Here is a 21,491-nt window from a genome sequence, read left to right on the forward strand (position 1 = left end):
AAAGCTTTGTATATGGCCTATCTCAGGCAGTGGTTTATAGTAAGGTTTGTTTGTTTGTTTAGGTTTTTGTTTTGTCTTGTTTTGTTTTTTCAGTCGTCTTCATGGAGCCCAGAGCTTCCATCTCAGAGCTTGGTGAATAAGCCTGGTTCAGGTTTCCTGTATCAGTTTTAGCCTACATTGCCCACAGGAGCTGTCAGGTTAGAGGATGTATTAAGAAGATAAATTTCACAGCAAGGTGAAGAATGAACTGAGATGGAAAGAGAGAAGCTATAAATAGTGCTTATAGAGAGGGCCATAACAGGAGAACAAGATGGGGAGGATGTAAGAACATAAAGTAGAGTTTGGTTTTTTTTTTTTTTTTTTTTTATACAAATTATAGGGTGCAGGAGAAGGAGTCAAAGACTGACAGATTTTGAGCTAGGATAACTGCTAGCAGTAGTGAAGTCAGTATTGAAAAGTATTTGATAAGGAAACTACTTAATATTTGTTGAATTGCATTAAGGTCTTTTAGTGAAAATATTCAAGTTTCTTAGACTTGTAATTGTGAAAGAAGAGTAACTTCAATTTGTCATATAAAAACTTTTAGCTGATCAATAAAAGAATTCTTAAGGTCTTTTTGTGTACAATTATAATAGTTAATATTGTTTTCTTACTGTGTGCTAAGAGCTGTTCTGAATGCTTTGTACATATTAGTTCATTGAATGCTTTCAACAACCCCAAGACTGTGGGTTTATCATTCCCATTTTGAAGATGAATTGAAGCACAAAGAAGTTAAGTAATTTGCCCAAAGTCTTAGTAAAGTAGCAGAACTTGGATTTGAACCCAGGCAGTCTGACTCCTGACTTCTCCTAGTTTACTACAGTATACTTAAAGTTTGCAGTACTGCTTTATTTTATCATATATTCAAATCTGCAGATCATTTTTAAGGAAAATTATATTGCAAAATTTATATGAACATATGAAATAATAGCTAACATTTACTGAGCACTTACTGAGTGATAGTTGAGGCTTTTATCTACTTTCATTATTTTAATGTTATTTTCACTAATTCTTGTTTATGGGACTGCCACATGCATTAAATAAAATAGCATATATTAAGATTGGCATGTACTTTCCCCCTTATGCATCAACTTAATTTTATTGGGGGAAAAAAGTCACATTTTAAATAAATGATGATTTACTTAACCATGAGATTATAAAAATCACAATGCTTCCGATCTACTGATTGACTGTATTTTTATTATTTATAATTTAGTTTTTGGTTCAAAGGGGAATTAGATTATGCAGTGGTTTTCTAATTTTGTATTTTACAGCTGTGCAACTCTTTCTTTATGTTAACCCTTACTTGGAACCCCAATACATGAAATAGAAAAATCAGAGTTGTTCTGTGGTTCTGGATGTAACTGGGAGGGTGTGCTTTGGGACCACTGGGAGCTCCTTGAAATACTGCCCATGAACCTTAGGGGTCCCTGGAACACATTTTGAAAACCTTGGAGTTCTGTTAAAGTATTTTAATGGGTCTTTTTCTTCTATTATTTATTATAAAATTTGTACTAAAATGTTTATCACTTGAGTACTATTTTGATATCATATTTGACTAAGCAGTTTTTTCCTCTTTACTGTTTCATTTTAAAGATTTATATATTTATTTGAGAGAGTGCTCATGTGAGTGCGGTAGGTGGGGGGAGGGGCAGAAGGAGAGGGAGAGAGAATCCCAAGGAGACTTCATGCTGAGAGCTGAGCCCTAGGCGGGGCTTGATCCCGGGACCCTGAGATCACCACCTGAGTGGAAACCAAGAATTGGATGCTTAACTGACTGTACCACCCAGGTGTCCCTCTTTACTATTTCATTTTAATAAGGAACATTAAGTATGGACAAGTCAGATTTATGAATAAATTAGAAATTTAAAATTTTCTATACTCTTTGAAGTAATTTATAATTGCTTCCATTTTCCATGCATTTATTTATGGTTAAATACATTTTGTAAGCTCTATTTCTTTTCTTTTTTTAGATGAATAATACTGCAGCCAGCCCAATGTCTACTGCTACTTCAAGTAGTGGAAGAAGTACAGGGAAGTCTATAAGCTTTGCAGCAGAGCTACAGAGTATGATGTAAGTATATGTCTGCATCACACATTATTATTTTAAGTTTATTCAGGTTGATAAAAGCCAACAAAAATAATAAAATTTCTACAACTTAACTTGGAAATATGTACTTAAGTAAAAATGAAATAGTCTGATAATAGTTCAAATAGCCATATGCAAAAGGGGCAAATGTGGTTAAAAATGCTAGAGTGGTATTGTATTTGAAAAATAAGTACTGGTTTATCTATAAAAGAATGAACAATCACATGAATATTTTTGCTCTAGTTATTATCTGCTCAAATCTGTGTTATGGGTTGTTTATTACTATTTCAGTTTTAGATTTAGAGAACTTTGAGGTTGATTATATTCTTGGATAGTTCAGAGGTTTCACAGAGAGGTTCTCAGTTTTTCACAAGTTTCATCATAATTCCATGAGCCTAATTTAAATTACTCTTTAGTTTTGATAGTAGTTGAAATCACTGTGTTGCTGAATGTTGAGAAAAAACTTAGAACTTTTAAAAAACACATTTATTGTTTTTGAGAAATTGCAATCATTAAGATTTCTTTCCTAAGGCTTATTTAGCTTGATTTCTGGCTTCTTGCATTGAGTGACATGGCATATCTTGATTTGATAGGAGATAGCACATTTATTAGAGATGTCTGCTGGCATATATTAGTTTTTCTTTATTATTGGTTCAGGAGACAGTTATCTGCATAAGTGGGACAATACATTAGAGCTCTTTTTTTTCCTGTGGATACGTTATTTATGACATACTGGGCAAGTTGCAAAGCATGTTTCTCTTGATGATTTAAGTATCTTCCTCTTGTGGGTGTATACTGATAGTCCTCATAGTGGCTTGACTTTTACTGTGTGATGATTATCGTTCAAATACATATACTTGGTAAACATACTTTAGACAACACTGAGAACGTTTAGGTCGTAGGTTCTCAAGCTTTTTGGTGTGAGGATCCTTTTACATTCTTAGTTGTTGAAGACCTTAAACAGCATTTGTTTATGTAGGTTGTATCCATGAATACTTATTGCTTAGAGTTTAGAACTGAGGAATAAAAAATTATTTATTTATTTGAAAAATAGTAAACCTACTACATGTTAACGTAAATATGTGTCCTATAAAAATAATTATATTCTTAAACCAAAAATCAGTAACATTTTGTTAGTTATTAAGATGAGGATAAATTTAATATATTAATTTAGGAGTTATATGAGGGAAGCCTGTGTTTTAAATTAAGGAAAATGTTAAGTGTTTATGCTGGTATACACTTCTTTATAATAAGCCTTTTCATTTTAGTTTTGTCGCTTTACATTAAGAATCTTTTATGTTGCATTATGTTAATTATGTTTCAGAATAATAAATGTGCTTTAGAAGGTTTACAGTAAAGTGAAGAAATTCGTTTTCCTGAAGACCTGGTTCATTGATTTACTTTTTATTTTTAAAAGCTTTTAATTTCAAACTCATGAAGTTACAGAGAATAGGATAATGAAATCCATGTATCCATCATCTAACCTTAACAATAATTGTGTTTTGCTAGTCTTATTTAACCTACTCTCCACTTTTATGAAATATTTTAAAGCAAATCCCAGACATGGTATTTCAAAGTTGGTGGTATTTATTAAAACAATATATTTGTCATAAGTAAATAAAACAAGCCCTATAGCAAACTGTGGTCACGGTCCCATGGACTGGCTGCCTGTTGTTGAAAATGAGGTTTTATTGGACCTCATCCACACTCATTTATCTGTTACCTGTTGCTGCTTTCATGCTACGTGACAGAGTTGCGTATTTGTGACAGAGACCATATGGCCTGTAAAGCTGAAAATATTTACTATATGGCCCTTTACAGAAAAGGTTTACCTGATCTACAGAAAGAGCTCTCTATAAGAAGAAAGCTTTATTTCCTTTGGTCATTTACACTTAGGAGAGGTTCCTCTTGTGCATTTGATAGACTGCAGGCCACTTAAGAAAACAGAAAAAAATAAAAGCTAAATTCAGCACTTTCTTATTAAATACTTTTGCAAACATCTTCTCAACTAATATGCTTAAGCTGGATTCAGAATGCAAAAGTTATTGTTGGCTACAGCTTTGGAAGAAATGTACATTTTCCTTCTATTTCAGACCTCTTAGGCCACTCCTAATAGTTACATTCATCATTTATAGTCTGAAGTTATTTTTTTCCCCTTATGAATTGCTTCATAGAACAGGAAAAAAGGGCCCAAATTGGGGGAATCCTTTTAAATTTACCAATATTTTCTATCAGTATAAGGTTTTTAGGCTTTCGATTATATAAGAAGCAATATACATTTATTCTTGCTTATTTCACATGTGAAGTGCAGACTTAAATCGTTGTGTTTATAATCCTCTACTGTTACTGTCTTTCCCACCCATTCACCTTAATCAGCTGTTTTTCTCTTGGCTCCCTGCTCTCTAAATTAAAGTAACAATATTGTAGTGTCATTTCCAGGTAATAGTTTCACTGAAAGGTGTCTAGTTGTCAAGCACAAATGAAATTGTCATGATCTGCTGCTGTTAAATATAGAGCTGCCAGCTGGTCTGTACTACTATTAGAGCCTTGATAGAATGGACCGTATTTTAAGTTTGGTTTGTAAATAGCACAGTGAAGCATTTTTTAGGAGGTGTTTCTACAAATTTTAAACCAAAGGATTAGCAGACAGCTGCTGGTGCGTTGGGGATGACAGCAGCTTTCCCTTACCTAGTGCATATAACTCAGCACATTTGCTGTATGCTTATCACCGTTCTTTGAATAGTGTGTGCTGCGAGGGTCCAGCGGCTTTTCATTTTTAAATTATTGAACTCAAGTAGTCTGTAAATTGCAAAGTGAAATCTCGTCAATCCACATTGCAGGTATTTGAATAAACTTCTTAAGAATTTTGGTTAATTTAAATGCATGTCAAAGAGTTCTTCCTTGAGCTTTCTCTTCTTTATTTTACTGCACTTTTTCAGGTTTTTGGCCTAGTGATGATGCCAGCCTTTACTGCTCGGCAGCATTTAGTAATTCTCATTAAAAATTGATTTAAAGATGATTTTGCATTTACATCTTATATTTTGTAAGAATTCTTTCAAATGAAAATTTCATCCTTATTTAAAATTCACAGATTGAAAAGAAATTGTTTTAATCAGTTTTTTTGAATATACAATAAAATTCACTCTCTTAACTGTATAGTTATGCAAGTTTTGCATTTTTAAAAATAAAATTTATTGACCCCTCATTAAATGGCAGGACCTAGATGCCTTCAAAATAGTGTAGCGATAGAGAAGGTTTGTGGAGATGCCTAACTGTCATGTAATAGGATGTGAAACATTAATTTCATGGTAGTATAAAGGAGGGAGTGATGAACTTCTGAGAGTAAGCTTCCTGAGGTCTGTACTTCTGACTTCTCCCCGGAATACCCCTTAAGTATTCTATGAGCACCTCAAACTTAGTATGTTCGAAACTGAACTAATAATTTTTTCAGTAAGATTTGCTTCTTTTCCTGGGAGTTTTTGGAGCACATAGCAACAACTAATCATTCATTGCTGCAGTAGATGAGGGCATAGTTAGTTGTCTGTGTGAAATGGCATTATTTGGCTATGATTTAGCATTTTTTTTTTTCTAAAGATTTTATTTATTTGTTTGACTGAGATAGAGACAGCCAGTGAGAGAGGGAACACAAGCAGGGGGAGTGGGAGAGGAAGAAGCAGGCTCATAGCAGAGGAGCCTGATGTGGGGCTCGATCCCAGAACGCCGGGATCACACCCTGAGCTGAAGGCAGACGCTTAACCGCTGTGCCACCCAGGCGCCCCTATGATTTAGCATTTTGAAGTTAGGAGCTGTGAAAGAATTGTGTTCCCAGTTCTAGTCTCATGTTAATCTGACTTTAAAGAGACCTAATATGTAAACATATGTATTAGTAATAGATGTTTATTCAGCTGACACAGGGTTCCTTCAAATATTGTTTCCCTGGTACATTAACGTTTTGTAGGAAATTGGAGAAAACTTTTTATTTTATTTATTTATTTATTTATTTATTTTTAAAGATTTTATTTATTTATTTGACAGAGAGAGAGACAGCCAGCGGGAGAGGGAACACAAGCAGGGGGAGTGGGAGAGGAAGAAGCAGGCTCCCAGCAGAGGAGCCTGATGTGGGGCTCGATCCCATAACGCTGGGATCACGCCCTGAGCCAAAGGCAGACGCTTAACCGCTGTGCCACCCAGGCGCCCCTGGAGAAAACTTTTTAAAAGGTAGATAGTGCTAACAATATATTACAACTTCAGAGATGCTTTAATAATACTGATAGTAGTGAATGCTTGTATAGAGCGTAATGTGTACCAGGCACTGCCTGAGCACTTCATGCACCATTTCATTTACCCTTCACACAACCCGGTGAGGTAGATCCTCTTATTCCCCTTTTGTAGATTAGATGAGGAAATTGAGACACAAAAGTCAGTAACTCACAAGAAATTGCCATTTGAGTAAGTGGCAAAACCTATCTTTAAGCCAGCAAGCCTAACTCCTTCAGAGTCTGCTTTTGACGTACTATGCTGAACCAGATTTCAGCTATCAAACTTTGATTTTGATTTAGGAAATTTAGTTTATGAATCAAAGTTTACTAATTTATGTGTGACTAGTGTACTGTATGAAGTCATGTGAAAGCTGAATAATTATTGTTAATTAGTGTCATGAGCAATGAGGTCTAATTTTTATAAGAAGTATTGGATGAAGTTGTTAATTTTCATATTATCATAGCATTTATTTCATTTCCTATGCCTAATTACCAAATCTTCTTAAGCAAGGCCGTGTCAATAATCAAGAGAAAGTATAATTTTTCGTTGAAATTGTATATTTGTTACTTATATGCTCCTTATTGGATGCTTATATTTGTGATATGTCATAATTTTGGATATAAACATAGCTACTTTGTGAATATTTAAATGTCTATAATATTTTGTCACTGTTAATATTTTCCTTTAATTCTTGATAAATTTACACTAAAATATATGGATGAACTTATCCTTGTACTTTCTGTGGAATGCATCTATTTGGAATATTTTAAGATATACATTGGTTTGTAAATACAACAATAATGAGAAAGATTTTCAAATTATTTAAAATTGGTCAGAGTCTTTCCTGAAAGTGAGCAAATGTGCAAAAGCTGATTGAGGACATAAAAAGTGCTATATAACTGAAAGTTGGTTATACTTAGTTTCCTTTCAGAAATGAAATAAGGAAATGTTTAAGTTGCTAGATCCCAACTGAATTAAGTGCTTGCACTGAAAAAAATGTGCCATCTTATAAATGGGACAAAATACAGTTTTGAATTTGTATTGAAATATATCTATCAGTTATCTCATGAAGAGAAAGTAACGAGGCTTTCAAGTTTAGGATAGTATGTCTGTAATTCCCAGGGAGAAAAATATGTTGCTCAGTCTTAGAAATGAATCCCTCAAATCCAGGGGGATGGTCATTTTGGTAATTCTGTAATGAAGATCCTTAGTTATGTGGAGAAAAATAGGTAACAATTCACAGATCCGTCATTCAAAAGTGCAGTATAGTTGCAACTTACTGCACTGGAGAAAGGGAATACCAGTTCTGAACTGGGTTGATGGCAGAACCAGGACCTAGCTGATTCACAGTTACTCCTGGAATTTTTTCTTTAGGACATGCATTCCACTGTGTTCCTGAGTGCTTGCCTAGACTCTGCCTGCAGGTGTCATGTAGCATATCGTTTATGTACAGTATTGAAATATGCTTCTCGGATAAGGGATTGTGGACCTGCATCTACCTCATAGGGTTTATATGAAGATGAAATGAGATACTGAATCAAAGCACATCGTTATTGTTCCTGGCGCATAGTAAGCACCTGTTAGTTGTTGCCATCATGTTTTAAAAAAAAAAGGTTGTTATCAACGTCTGGTTAGGATGCTTATAAAAATGTTTCAGGTGCAGGGGGAAATGTTTGCAGTTTTATGGGAAGAATTTTTATAATTATAGAGAAAAAAAGAATAATCTACCTTACAGGCTGCAGTCCAGTAGAACTTTCTGCACTGATGGAAATTTCTATTTCTGTGCTCTCAAATATGATAGCCACTAACCATGTATGCCTATTGATGTGTAAAATGAGCTAGGCAACTGAGCAAAGGAATTTTACATTTATTGTAATTAAATTTAAATAGCCGTATGTAGCAAGTAGCTACATATTTGACAACACAGAAAAAATATGGAAAATATAAATCATACATGGACTACTTCTTTACTGGGTTGCTTATATTTTTATTGAAATTGGGAAAATTACATTTTACTTGTTATGTCATTTTTTGGATTTGATATTTACTTTTAAGTAAATAAATGCTGTCACCAATTTACTTTTTGCTGCTGCTTTTCTTTTGGCTGTCATTGTTCCATAGTGCTTTAGATATTTGAGGATATTAATTTTTGGTTACATTGGCAGGTAAGATTTGATTGGGAGGTTTAATATTACATTCATGTTCCATTTTTTGGAAAGCACAGATAATACTGATGTGTGTTAATTTCTTAAAAATATTCCTTTGTGAATTTACATAAAATATTTATGTTTGGTCTTACTGAAAGTCCCACAAATGTAGCTCTGGGTGTATTGTATTGTACTTGATTATCCTGCCAGTGTGCGTAATTGAATACATAACAACACTGTGAGTTTTGGGTCCTCATTTTCATTTAGCTAGTTTTGTAGAATTTCGAGTAGCGACAGAGTTAGCAATATGTTATGCAGTATTTTGTTAGTTCGTTATTTTTCACATGCTGAGAATTTTGAAAACTTCTTATTTTTAAATATACCAAATTCAGAATTATCTTTAAAAATGGTAGTGGATGGGGACACCTGGCTGGCTCAGTTGGTAGAGTGTGCGACTCTTGATCTCCGGGTTGTGCATTTGAGCCCCTTGTTGGGTGTAGAGATCACTTAAAAAAAAAATCTTAAAAATGGTAGTGGATAAAAATGGATTCTTCAATACCGAAATATATCAGAAAGTGGTTAGTAATTGTGGATAGGAAATTAAAATTTGTTATCTACCATTATGTATTTGCTTCCTTACAGTGAATGCTATTGATATAGAATGTAAATGACTCTTAAAATTAAAAAGATGTATATTTTTATATAAAAGAATAGTGGATTTACGTATGTATGTATGTATTAAAAATGATCTCTACACCCAGCGTGGGGCTTGCACTCACAACCCTGAGATCGAGAGTCCCGTGCTTTACGGACTCAGCCAGCAAGGCACCCCAATAGTAGATTTTTAATATAGGGGAACGAATCTTTTTTTATTTTGACAGTTTGTGGGGTTCAAGCTTCGTGATCACTTTTAAGTTTGCTGAGGACAGTTCTGATTCTCTCTAGGTATGAGACCACGATGCATTTTGCATTACATCCAAAGAAATGAGAATTATTTTATTCTATGATGTATTTTAATGTGTTAACATACAAATATGTGTGTATATGTTTTTAACATACTAAATACGTCACAAAAATATATATTGGTATGAGTATGCTACCTTTTGCAAATGTATCTTTTTTGACATCTCTGCATAGATATTTTAAAAATCTTAAAATATCATATGCCTTTTTAAAAATACTGTAGTCATTCGGTTTTCTAACTGGCATAACATTTTTTTCTGGGACAGAATAAATAGAATTCACAAACCACTGTTGTAAGGAAGAGAAGTGAGAATTAATCCTCCGTCTGTTATCTTTGACTGACTGCTTTCTTCCTCCTTTTTTTTCATGAATTTCTGTCTTGAAAGAACCATGCTTTTCCATGGCTGGTGGTGTTCCTAGCCTTTTGTGGCTTTCTCCCTTATTTCTATTTTATGTGGGTTGGTAATGTGTGTTTAATAGGGATAACAATACACTTACTAGTAATGTGTTTCTGCCAATTATGGGTTAAATTAAACTTTCTGGGCTGGCCTGGCAATCAATTGATGCTTATTTCTACAACAAAAATAACATTCTTTCTGTGTGGAATTACTCCCAAACAGTCAAACTTGGAGGACAACCCATTTCTAAGTCAAATACTGTATATTTTTATTCTGCCTCTTCCAACCTAGATTTGGGTTTAATAGTATCTCCTAATCCTTTGGAAGGATGTGAACAGATATAATATTTGTTTTTACTATACAGTAAAACTGCTTCTCTGTAATTTATAATAAAATCTGAATATTTTAAAGGGTAAATTAATATAAAGGACAGTAATGCCACATATTAATGATTTAGATAGCATGATACAGTGCAGAGGATTGTAGACTTGCAACCAGAAGATCCTGGTTCACTTCTGCATTGGTGAATTTTATATGTTAAGAAAAAAATAACCCTCCCCCCCAAACCCCCCTTAAAACCAAGGAAATGTTATGGATAGGGGAACTGTTATATCAACATTTTATTTAAAATTAAATGTCTTTTATATTTCCTTATTATAGAAGCCGTTCATGTTATTTTCTGAAAAAAATCAGGAGATGAAAAATCATAAAGGACACTTTAAAGTCACTGACTTAAGCACTGTTAGTGCTTTGGTATTTATCTTTCTAGTTCCTTTCCAATGCATATAAAAATAAATACCAAAAGCTCATATTATAACTGCTATTGTATAACTTGGGCTTTTACTTATATAATACCATAAGCCCGTTACATATTGATAAATATATGGCATTATCTTTATAGCTGCGAGTTTGTATTCCATTATCATGTCTTTAAGCAATCTTGTTAAATACATCATGTTCTTTCTAATATTTCTGTGTTACAGATGGGATCGTAATGAACTTCCTTTATATATACATCTATTCCCCTCCTTCTTTCTTCTCTCTCCCCTTCCCCTTGCTTTCTCTCTTTGTCTCTCTCTACTGTGTGTGTGTGTGTGTGTGTGTAGCTTTGAGCATGTGACTGATATTTCATTAGGACTAATTCTTTTAAGGTTTTTGTTGACCTTCCATAAAGGCTTTAATGAACTGTAATCTCACTGATAGTATATACACATATACACACACACCATGCCAGTTTTGAGTAATGTGACATGTATTATTTATTTATAAATAAGTAATGTTTTCATTTATTTATATGTAAATAAATGTATAATTAAAGTAAATTGACAATGTTATATTAATTTCAGGTGTACAACATAATGATTCTGTGTATTACTCAGTGCTCACCAAGATAAGTGTAGGTACCATCAATCACCATACAACATTATTACAGTATTATTGGCTATAATTCCTATGCTGTACTTCTCATCTCCATGACTGTTTTATAACTGGAAGTTTGTACCCCTTGATCCCCTTTATCTGTTTGCCCATCCCTCAGTTCACCTCCTTTCTGGCAATCACCAGTTTGTTCTTTGTATTTGAAAGTCTGTTTTCAGACTTTCATACAGATATGCAAAAAGAAGAAAATAAAAGAAGTCTGTAATCCCTTGCCAAGACAGAGTCTTATACTTTGTGGTGTGTGTTTTTTGTTCATATTCTTAGCACAGTTTCACTAGGTTCTTGTTTTTCCCTATTGTTTACTGAGGCTTTTAATATATTAAAGCCATTGACCCTTTGTTGATTATATATGGAAGTCTCCCCCCCTCATCTTTCGGTTTCCTTAAGGTTTGTTTATAATGAGTGATTGCAGTATGCAAGTTTTCATTTTTAATGTGGTTAAATCAGTCTTATACTTCTTTATTGCTTCTGCCTTTGACTGAAAGTCCTACCCTCAATTTTTGTGTATATCATCTGGTATTTATATTTCAGGTTTTTAGTTTCTAAAGTTTAATATTTAATCCATTATTTTGTTGTATAGTGTCAAGGAGGGTTCTAAGTTAAAACAGTTTTTAAATTGGTTTGCCAGTGGTCTAACCACCACAAATTATATAAGCCTTCCTTTCCCTCAGAATTGAAATGCTACCTTTATCAGATAATAAATTATTATTTTTGAGTTTTCTGCTTTGTTCCATTGAATTGTCTTTTCCTTTGCCAGTACTGCATTACTCTAGTTATTATAGCTTCTTAATATGTTTTAAAATTTGGTATTCTAGTTCAGGGTCATCCGCATAACTTTTCTTTTTAAAATATTTCTTGTCTCTTTTCCTATTTTTATTCTTCCAGATGAATTTTTAGGAATCATTTTATTACGTTCCAAAGCAAATTCTAAGTGCAAATTTTAAGCAGTTTCATTTTTCTTCTTTTTATGCTTTTTGCTGTATACTCAGATTTCAGACATTGGTCTTTGCAGTTCATTTTACTTTTAAAGTTGATTAATGAAATAATTTTATAGTTAGAAAGTTTATTTGAAACAACACTGGATAGAAACTGACTAATGAATGAGTTGGTTAACTAGTGCATGATCAGAGACTCTGAAGAGTCTCCGTTTTCTTTAATATGTGTTTTTCTTGCTTGAATGTGGAATTGTGCTGTGCCTGCAGTATGTAAGAATCAGCCAAACTATCCCCTCAGTTTTAAATTATGCACTTATTGTATTTTTGAATGGTGAGCTTGATTAGAAACAAAAGACTAGTTTAATTTTTTATAGGTATGTAAAACTGTATTCTAATGAAATTATAAGGGTGTCTATGCAATGTAAATTATAGAAAATAAAGGTGTTTAATATATTCATCATATAAATATATAAGCTAAGCCATCAAATGAATTTTATTTTGACCATTTCAATGAACATATTTTATAGCATATCTATGCACATTGATTGCTGTGTATAAACAGAACGCCAGGTACAATTTCATCTTTTTTACACTGAAATTTCATTGTTAATATGTATTCCAATCCACTTGTACTGTAGTGATGCCCTAGGCCGCCACAGAGGTACTTTGCTCCTATGATAAATGGTCTTACTTTGCTATGCTGTTTGATTTTATATATTTTTACAGTTTTTATGTGTCCCCACCCCCCACCCCCACCTTGCAGCTGCTAATATTGCTGCTGTCAGTGTGCCACACTCTGGCAATATTTCACTTCCCCCTTTTTTTTGAATGCTGCTTCCAGTCTACGATAGACTAGTAGTCAAATTTATTAGATTTGTATTTAAAATAAGAGTCAATAAGCTAGGAAAGCCTGAGGCACTCTTCTGAGAAAAATCATGTGACCATTGGTGCATAAACTTTATATCAATTTTGAGAGTTGAGTTTACTTCTTAGTTCTGGTTTTGGCTGTATTTTTAATAGCTGAAATTGTCAGATGGCAGGTCAAAGTTTATTTGTAAGTCCTATGTTTGGGACTAAATCTGTTTTCTCAACGAAACCGTGTGAGGAATTTTAGTCAGGTTGTTGGGTTAATTCAGTACCCACAACCTTTTTTTTTTTTAATCCATAAAAAGTGTTTAAAGTAATATTTTCAGCTATGCCTAATTATCATTCAGACCATTTTGAAAAAGTAGGCAAGGCCACTGGCTGAGGTTGGCAAGGACAGAGGTAGGGAAGCTGGAGGGGAGGGGTAAAGGTTTGTAATGGTAATAGGAGTTAGGGAGTGAAAGCTAATTAGGGACTATGGACTCTGAGAAACAAACTGAGGGCTTCAGAGGGGAGGGGGGTGGGGGAATGGGATAGACTGGTGATGGGTAGTAAGGAGGGCACGTATTGCATGGTGCACTGGGTGTTATACGCAACTAATGAATCATCGAACTTTACATCGGAAACCAGGGATGTACTGTATGGTGACTAACATAATATAATAAAAAAACTTCAAAAAAAAAAAAAAGAAAGCTAATTAGGAATATGCTCAGTCTTGCCTAAGTTGTCCCGTCTCAGCTGAGCTTAGTCAGCACTTACGGGGGCTCTAACAGTGAGGTGGTATAATTTCTATAGCAGTGCTTAGCTGCTGGGCATAGGACTGGAATAGAAGGATGATTGGACTGCTTTAGGGATTTGAAGGGCAGGTGTAGCAGAAGAATATTGAAATTTAAGATTTTAGAGGTTCTGATCCCTGAGCCTCAGCGGGTGGGGAGGGTGGAATAGAAAGTATGAAGGAGTTGATCAATTTGTAGAAAAATGGGAGAAAAAGAAGGGTTTGGAGATTTTAGTGAGGTTTTGAAATAAGTAGATTAGAAGTAGTAATTACGAGAGCTGAAGGAATAGAAAATGTAACAAAATAGAAGCATCAGCTTGGACATTTTATCCTCTAGGAAGACTTTCCTGACCTGTTCAGTCTTGTTAATTGCCTTCCTGTGTGCTGCGGCCCCCTCGTACTGTACTACTCTTACAAAAGTCCTCATTGTATGGCAGGGATCTTGTCTGTTTCTGTTCCCCACTGTAAGCTTCATGACTACAAAGATTGCTTTAATTTGCCTATTTTGCAGTGTCCTGGTACCTATGAGAGCCTAGTAGGTGTTAAATAAATAGGAAGTCGTGTTCATGGCGGGCAGTTCAGGAGGACAGTCTCCAGTGGGAGTTGCTAATGTTGAGAAGAGGTCAGAAATCTTCAGAATAGAATAGGCCGGAAATAGGGGTCTGGGTAATCTATCTTCATACTGTATGTTCATATTAGAAATTCAAATTAGTGCTTTATTTTGGTTATGCCCTGATTTTTTTAAGGTTTTGGACATTTGTATATCATGCATCAGGTATTTATTTTGCTTCCTTATTAACTTTGGAATTGAAGTTTTACCATTCCCATTATTCTCTTAGTATATTTAGTTTCTTCTTCGTCTCTGCCTCATGAAAAACATTTTTAGGTATAACACTCTATATTTAGAAAATGTCTGATTTACTTGAAACCTGTACTGTGTCCTTAGAAAATTGCAATATCTCTGTAGTGTTTGGTTTGTAGAAGGAATTATGGTCTGGTGGAGTCATACAGACATGAGTGAATCCCTTTTAGTTTTTTCTTTTCTTTTTTTATATTGCTGTGAGAGTTTTACTATTTATAAAATTTGCATGATAACATCCATGTCTCAAGTTTCTCTTGTGAAATAGATCATGTATGTAAGTCATTTACGTAGGCGATTGATAGGTGTTAGTGCAAATCTCTCTATAAATGTCTGCCTTTTAAATTAGTTTAACTTTATAGGATTATAGATAGCATTGAACCTCAGCATATCTTTGGAGAACCACCTGTCTGCCTTCATTCAGAAACAAAGCAGTCTGGTAGTATCAATTACTTAGACTGAAGGGAAAATTTGAGAGTCTTTAGAAATTGTTTAAGGCAGCTTTATTTACTGGCGAAGAAGCTGAAGAGCAGAGAGTTGAGGTGATTTGCGCTAGGATGTATAGCTGTTAGTTTTGGGTTTCAGGGTCATCTCCCGTAACGGCTCTGAAAGTGTAAAGACTTCATTCATTTAGATACTACTGGGATGTCTAAATTTCCTGATTAGAACCCGACTTTTAACTGACAGAGCTTATCCTTAACATTTTTTGTTGCTTTCATACGTGTCATAAGCTTCCTTTAAAAGATGCAGTGGTGGGGTACCTGGGTGGCTCAGTCTGCCTTTGGGGGGGGTGTCCTGGGTTGCTCAGCGGGGAGTCTGCTTCTCCCTCTCCCTCTGCCCCTTCCCACCTTTTATGCTCTCTCTCTCAAATAAATAAATAAAATCTTAAAAAAAAATGCAGTGACCTAATTATCAGCACATTTCAGCAGCCAGATGTTATTTTTACAAATTATTCTTTGGTTTGAAGTTAGTGTGTTGTTGTTTTTTTTCCTTCTCTCATCAACTCCCAACATTTAGTTTAAAGCAGTGCCACCCAGTGTAGCCAGTATGTGAACTGTTTATCATTGGTCTTTTATGAGATCAGTAGCTTGAGCCAGATTGTTAACCAGTCCTCTGCTTCCTTCACTGAGATAGTTGTCCTGTGAAAAAGCTGAGTTAAATGGTGTGCCTAGGATGCAGTTGGTTCACTTACTGTTGCAGACTCCTTATCTCACTGTGGACTTGTAATTAACCCTTCTTAGACTGTCACCTGTTGGCAGACCACGTTTGATCTAAAGGATTATTATATGCCAGTGCTTTTCATTTATTCATTGAGCAAATGCCTGTTGAGTGCCTACTGTGTGCTAGACACTGTTTTCAGCTCTGGACATGTAACAGTGAATAAAACAAAACACCCTCTCATCTCATGGGGCTTGCAATCTAGTTCTGTTAGAAATACATTACTGTTTCTCATTTCTCAGAAGTTCTCTTGTTTTTCTAGTAAACTGTATTTTTGCAGTCAGTCTTCTGCTGTTGAACCTTTGACTTAATTGTGTATGTTTTTACTTGTAGTATAAGATGTAAGAACATTTTAAATTTAATCATCTTTATTTTTTAGTTGATTCTCCTAAGCCTAGGTGTAGAATTATATTATCCATAAGTAATGGTTATTTCTCTTTTAAATCAGAACTTCCAAAGTATTAATACTTAAGAGTGAGGATAATAGAATTTTTTATTCCTGATTTTAATGGAAATGCTTTTCGTATTCACTAGTAAGTATGATGTTAGCTTTTGGTTTAAAATAGTTTAAATCACTTTGAGGAAATAGTTTTATACTCTTGAATTTAAAAAAGAAAATGAAAGAAAGGGAGTTGAATTTTATCAAGTGCTAAAAAGGTAATCTTTGATGTGATTGTATGCGTTTTTCACATTTGACCTACTGATGTATTATGTTAACAAATTTCCTATTATTAAACCATTTGTACAATCTTGTTGCAGTTTGTTGTATTGTTAATGAATTAAAGCTCTAAAATAGACACTAATCTAGAACCCATTTATATCACCAAAATAGAGGTTAATCTAGAACCCATCGAACCTTTGATTTGTGTGATCTTTACAACTAGTGCTAATATTACTTTTAATTACATTTTTGGCTCAGATTATTTTCTGTGAATTCTCAAATCTTGGAAAATAGCATTTGTATTTTTGAGTCACTTTCCAGTTTTACTTGAAATTCAGGTTTCTGAAGCAAAGACCTTTTTATTCAGGATGTCGCAGGAATTAATTTGTAATAAAAGAACAGTGACAACATGAGCGGATTATGCAGCATAAATGGACAGAACAATGTATGAAGCAGTCATTCTTTGGTTGTTTGCCTTATAGTACTGACAGATGTCCTGTTTGTCAGACTTTAGAGTATTTTAGAGTTTATACTACAATATTAGAATTTAATGGTGAAATATAAACACTGGCAAATTGAATTGATGAAACTAATGAAGGAGCCTGTTGCTTGTAAAGAATAAATCTTCTATAGTGGTGGTTCCCAAACTTTAGTGTGCCTTGGAATCACCGTAGATCCTTGCTAAGCCGGGTGACTGCTGGGCCGCACCTCCAGATTTTCTGTTTCAGTAAATCTGTGGTGAGCCCAGTCGTTTGCAGCTCTAGTAAATTCCCAGGTGATGCTGATGCTGATGGTCTAGGGACCACACTGATGTTCCATAGCAGATAGCAGAGACTCCCTGATTGATCAGTAGACAGCCGACTTAATCACTGTTGTAGCAGACAGTGCTTAAAAGAAAACTCAGCAGGTAAACTAAAAGCCAAGAAACTTGACATTTTTCTTAATGCTTGTTTTTAGTAGACTCAGTAATGGAAGAATGAGGGACAAAATGGAGAGAATCACTGTGCTTCTATCATTGCGACTATATATATATATTCTTTTCTTTTTCCCCAGTGCAGTTGTCCCCGGAAGGACTAAATTCAAATTTAGAAACCCCATTCATTTTACGGTCAGTAACATTTATAATCAAGATCACACTGATTATGTAGAGACAAAATTTTATCGTATCAGTGGAAAGATCATAAATATGAACAACTTTATTCATAAATTTATTCCGTGATAATTTACAAGTACATATGGTATGCTATACACTGTGCATACATTTTTGTAAATAAATAATTATAAATTATGATAAGGACTGTGAAAGAAAATGTAAAAGGTACTGAAAAATAGTGGAACGTGAGAACTTAATGTAGGGAAACCCTCTCTTAAGGAAGTTCGTTTAAGCTGAAACCTGAAGGATCGGTAGGCTACACAAGGAGTTACAGGAAGAGGAAGTACTACTACCATCACTAAATAGGCATTTTGTACTGACATCTTTCCATATATATTTCCATAATATTACTGCCAAATTTTAGATGAAGACAACTGAGGATTGAAGAAATTCAGTCACCTTTCTGAAGTTACCCAGCTGTTAAGGGGTGGTGTTAGGATTTCATCTGGTCTCACTCCACAGCCAAAGCTTTAACCACCATGTTATATTAGGGAGATTTGAGAATATTTTCTTACTTATTAAATAACATAAGTTATACCTTCCTATTTTACTTTTTCTCATTTTTACACCAGAGCCCTGTGTTCTGTTTCTATAATTAGAGTTAAGTAGGCCACTTGGGATACACACATAAATATTACAGATACACAAATGCGTACACATACATATGTACCTATATATTTATGTTTATGTAACTTTAACTTTTTCTGATTTTAAAATTAACACATCTGAGAGATTTTGGAATCTCTAGAAGAACAAAAGTGGGAAATAGTCTCATGATTCAGAGATAACCACATTGACATTTTATTATGTTTCATTATTTCGGTATTTAGGCATTTATTATCTTTTAAATTGCAATCAAACTGTGTATACAGAATTATTTACTGATAGACATACAGCATTCAGATGAAATATACATCTATCTTTTTGGAATACTAGTAATTTTTTTAGTAGCTTCATTTCATAATATATTGATTTTGGCCTTCATATAGGTAGTGAGAAGGAAGAGGTTTCACAGTTTTTATGAAGTCAAATAAAAGGCATTCTGTTATCATCCTCTTGGGAGTCAAATTTGGTAAATCATTCTTTAACCTTGTTGATCTGATGGAGTGACGTTTTTATAAGAGATATTTATAATCTCATTTCTGTTCTGTTTTTCTCATTTTTAAGGACTATAAGTAACTTTAAAGAATAAGACCTAATCTTGACTTGTAGTTTACCATTCAAGAATATTGTGCTAATAGTGTCACTGTTTTTTTTATGCCATTACTTTTCATGAACTGATTTTTCGTCTATTGCATTGAAGTCATTTTTGTGTGTACAGAAAAATAAGCCATTTGGATTTCAGCCTTCTATTTAAAGGACAGTCCCACAAGATTGTGTTTCTTCCATTTGAATTTTTTAGTCTCTACCCTATGCATACTCCTTTGCTTTTGTAGACAGACCCCAAGGATGCCAAAAGAGTTTAAATTATGTGGAATATAAGCCTTGCCACATTTTACGTTTATTAACCAATTTAAAAATATATTAAAGGTCAGATTTTGTTTTTATCAAACTTAGCATCTTGCATTAAATGATATATGCCTATTCCTTTTGGGTTCATTATGTGTCATAGTGATTTGTGTTGAGGTATTTCTTTTGTGCACATCTACCTCCAAAAGATTTTAAATACAATTGCAGAGCTTTACGTTTGTAACTTGAGAAACAAGGAAACACTTTTTAAAAAGAAAATCGGAACGCCATTCCATAACAGTCATACATAAATCAGTGAAATAAAATTCATTTTAAAAAGCATGATAATCGGTCACTGTAGTTTAATTTACTATAACTCTTATTTCTAAGCTGGTGAATGTAAATTGAGTTTAGATATTAGCCAGATATCATATTATTCACATGTAAGCCTTAAAATGATGTGTGTAAATAATTCTTTTTTCTTAGCTTCTTTCTATGGTAGTAAATTTTTATTGAAAATGTCTCCAGTTTTTAAATATATAAAGTATGACCTTTTTTTTCTTTTCCAGCCATAAAAGTTAAAGTATTTTTCCTTTTTTCTTTATATTGTATTTCTTTAGCATGTCCTTTTTTCTGTACCTGTTATCAAATCCCTTTTCTGTCGTTTTATTTTTTGTTTAGATGGTTGTTCATTCATCTGTCCATCCAGTCATTCATTAATTTGTTTAAGAAATGTTTATTTAATTCCTATTATATGCTAGGCGTTTGGCTAGGTGATTTGGAAAAAAGGGGGAGGAAAGGGAATGGGAATTCCTTTGTATCTCTGCTAGCAACATTATGAAGTATGACTCTTATACCTTTTCTTGTGGGGTCATCAATGGAAATAGATTTTACCATTTCCATTTTACAAATGAAGATTTGGGTTCAGAGAGATTTAAGGATTTGCATAGAGAACATAGTTAATAAGTGACAGAACTATGGTTTGACTCCAGGGATATCTGATTTTGCAGTGTTGCTCTCCTTCCTGTATCGGAGACACGTAAATAAATATAGTTCTTGTCTTCATGGGGTGTATAGTTTAGTGTTCTCTGTGCTTTGTGAAGATGTCTGTGGGGCTGCTAAGGAGAGGGTGTGAGGTTCGAGCTATCTCCCCAGTCCTTCTCCCCTGCAACCAGAGAGTCTCCTTTAAAGATCCATTTCACTTATTGGGCTTTCTCATAGGATTTCAAGTGAAAAATGGATTTTGCAGTTAAAAAAGCTTCAAAAAAAAGGAAAAAAAGAAAAAAGCTTCAGATTCACTGGTCTAGAATTTTTATATGTTTAGATATATGTGTAAGTAGAGAGATGGTCTCATACACAGAAACCGAGACAGAATGATAGGAGATGAAATGAGGGAATGCTAAAGATAAATATGTGAAAAGAGTTACAGATATTCTACTGTGGGAATACAGAGGTGGGTAAGAGGATTTTCAATTTGGAGGATGAACGCTTGTGAAAATAATGCCATTTGAGTCAGGGCTAAGGTAATATTTGGCACTGTAGAAATTTGGGGGGAGGGTAGCAGTGAGGTTAGGTAGGGAACACTGCAGGTAAGGGGAACAGCATGTTCAAAGACCTAGAGGCAAAGATGAGGCATATGGGCAAATAGTTTACTGTGTTTGGAGAGAAGCTGGGTTATAGGAAATACAGACAAAACAGTTGATTGGTATCAGAATACGGGAAGCGTTGAATGCCTAAGGAGTTTAGACTTTTCCATAGGTAGTGGGAAACCTTTAAAAGGTGTTTGGAAAGATAAAGGTATGAAATGTGTTGCTACTGATGAAGGAGGATTGATTATAAGCACATAAGCACATAAGATGGATTGGCTGAGGGAAGACCTATTATAGCGGTCCAGGTAATGGTAGTGGGGATGAAGACCGGGACCCAAGTCTAAGCGATAATGTGAAGTCTGGATTGTTCGGTATTAGGGACTGATAGCATTTGTGAATTAGTCACCAAAGATGATTCCAAGGTTTCTATCCTGGAGGAATGGGAAACTGATGGTGCCAAGTAGGGAGTTTGAGTGTTGAGTTTTATCATTTGTATCTTAGGTGATTCCAAAAAGATATGAGGAGTTTATCCTAAGTGTTTATAGTAGCATAGAAAAGACGAGAAATCAAGAGGAAGCCTGAAAGAAGTAGGGATACAAAATTAATCCGGGAGGTAAAAATGCACAGCGGTGCCTGTAATAAAGGTACTTTCTGG

At 34.3% G+C, this 21,491-nt stretch overlaps 2 protein-coding genes across 10 annotated transcripts in view; one reads left to right on the top strand and one right to left on the bottom strand.

The window, feature by feature from the left end:
• The window catches only part of RUNX2 (RUNX family transcription factor 2), a 318,305-nt gene that overhangs the window by 279,240 nt on the left and 17,574 nt on the right, over positions 1–21,491 (bottom strand). The gene's annotated exons all lie outside the window — the stretch shown is intronic.
• Positions 1–21,491, top strand: part of SUPT3H (SPT3 homolog, SAGA and STAGA complex component) — a 533,155-nt gene that overhangs the window by 11,934 nt on the left and 499,730 nt on the right. For all 4 annotated transcript variants that reach the window (XM_045801650.2, XM_087857062.1, XM_087857064.1 and 1 more), the window contains exon 2: positions 2,013–2,113. In XM_045801650.2, coding sequence (XP_045657606.1) covers positions 2,013–2,113 — 101 coding nt within the window. The remainder of the gene's footprint in view (positions 1–2,012; positions 2,114–21,491) is intronic.

The sequence above is a fragment of the Ursus americanus genome, chromosome 29, assembly GCF_024610735.1.
Source record: "Ursus americanus isolate L20-20 chromosome 29, mUrsAme1.1.p, whole genome shotgun sequence".
NCBI lineage: Eukaryota > Metazoa > Chordata > Mammalia > Carnivora > Ursidae > Ursus > Ursus americanus.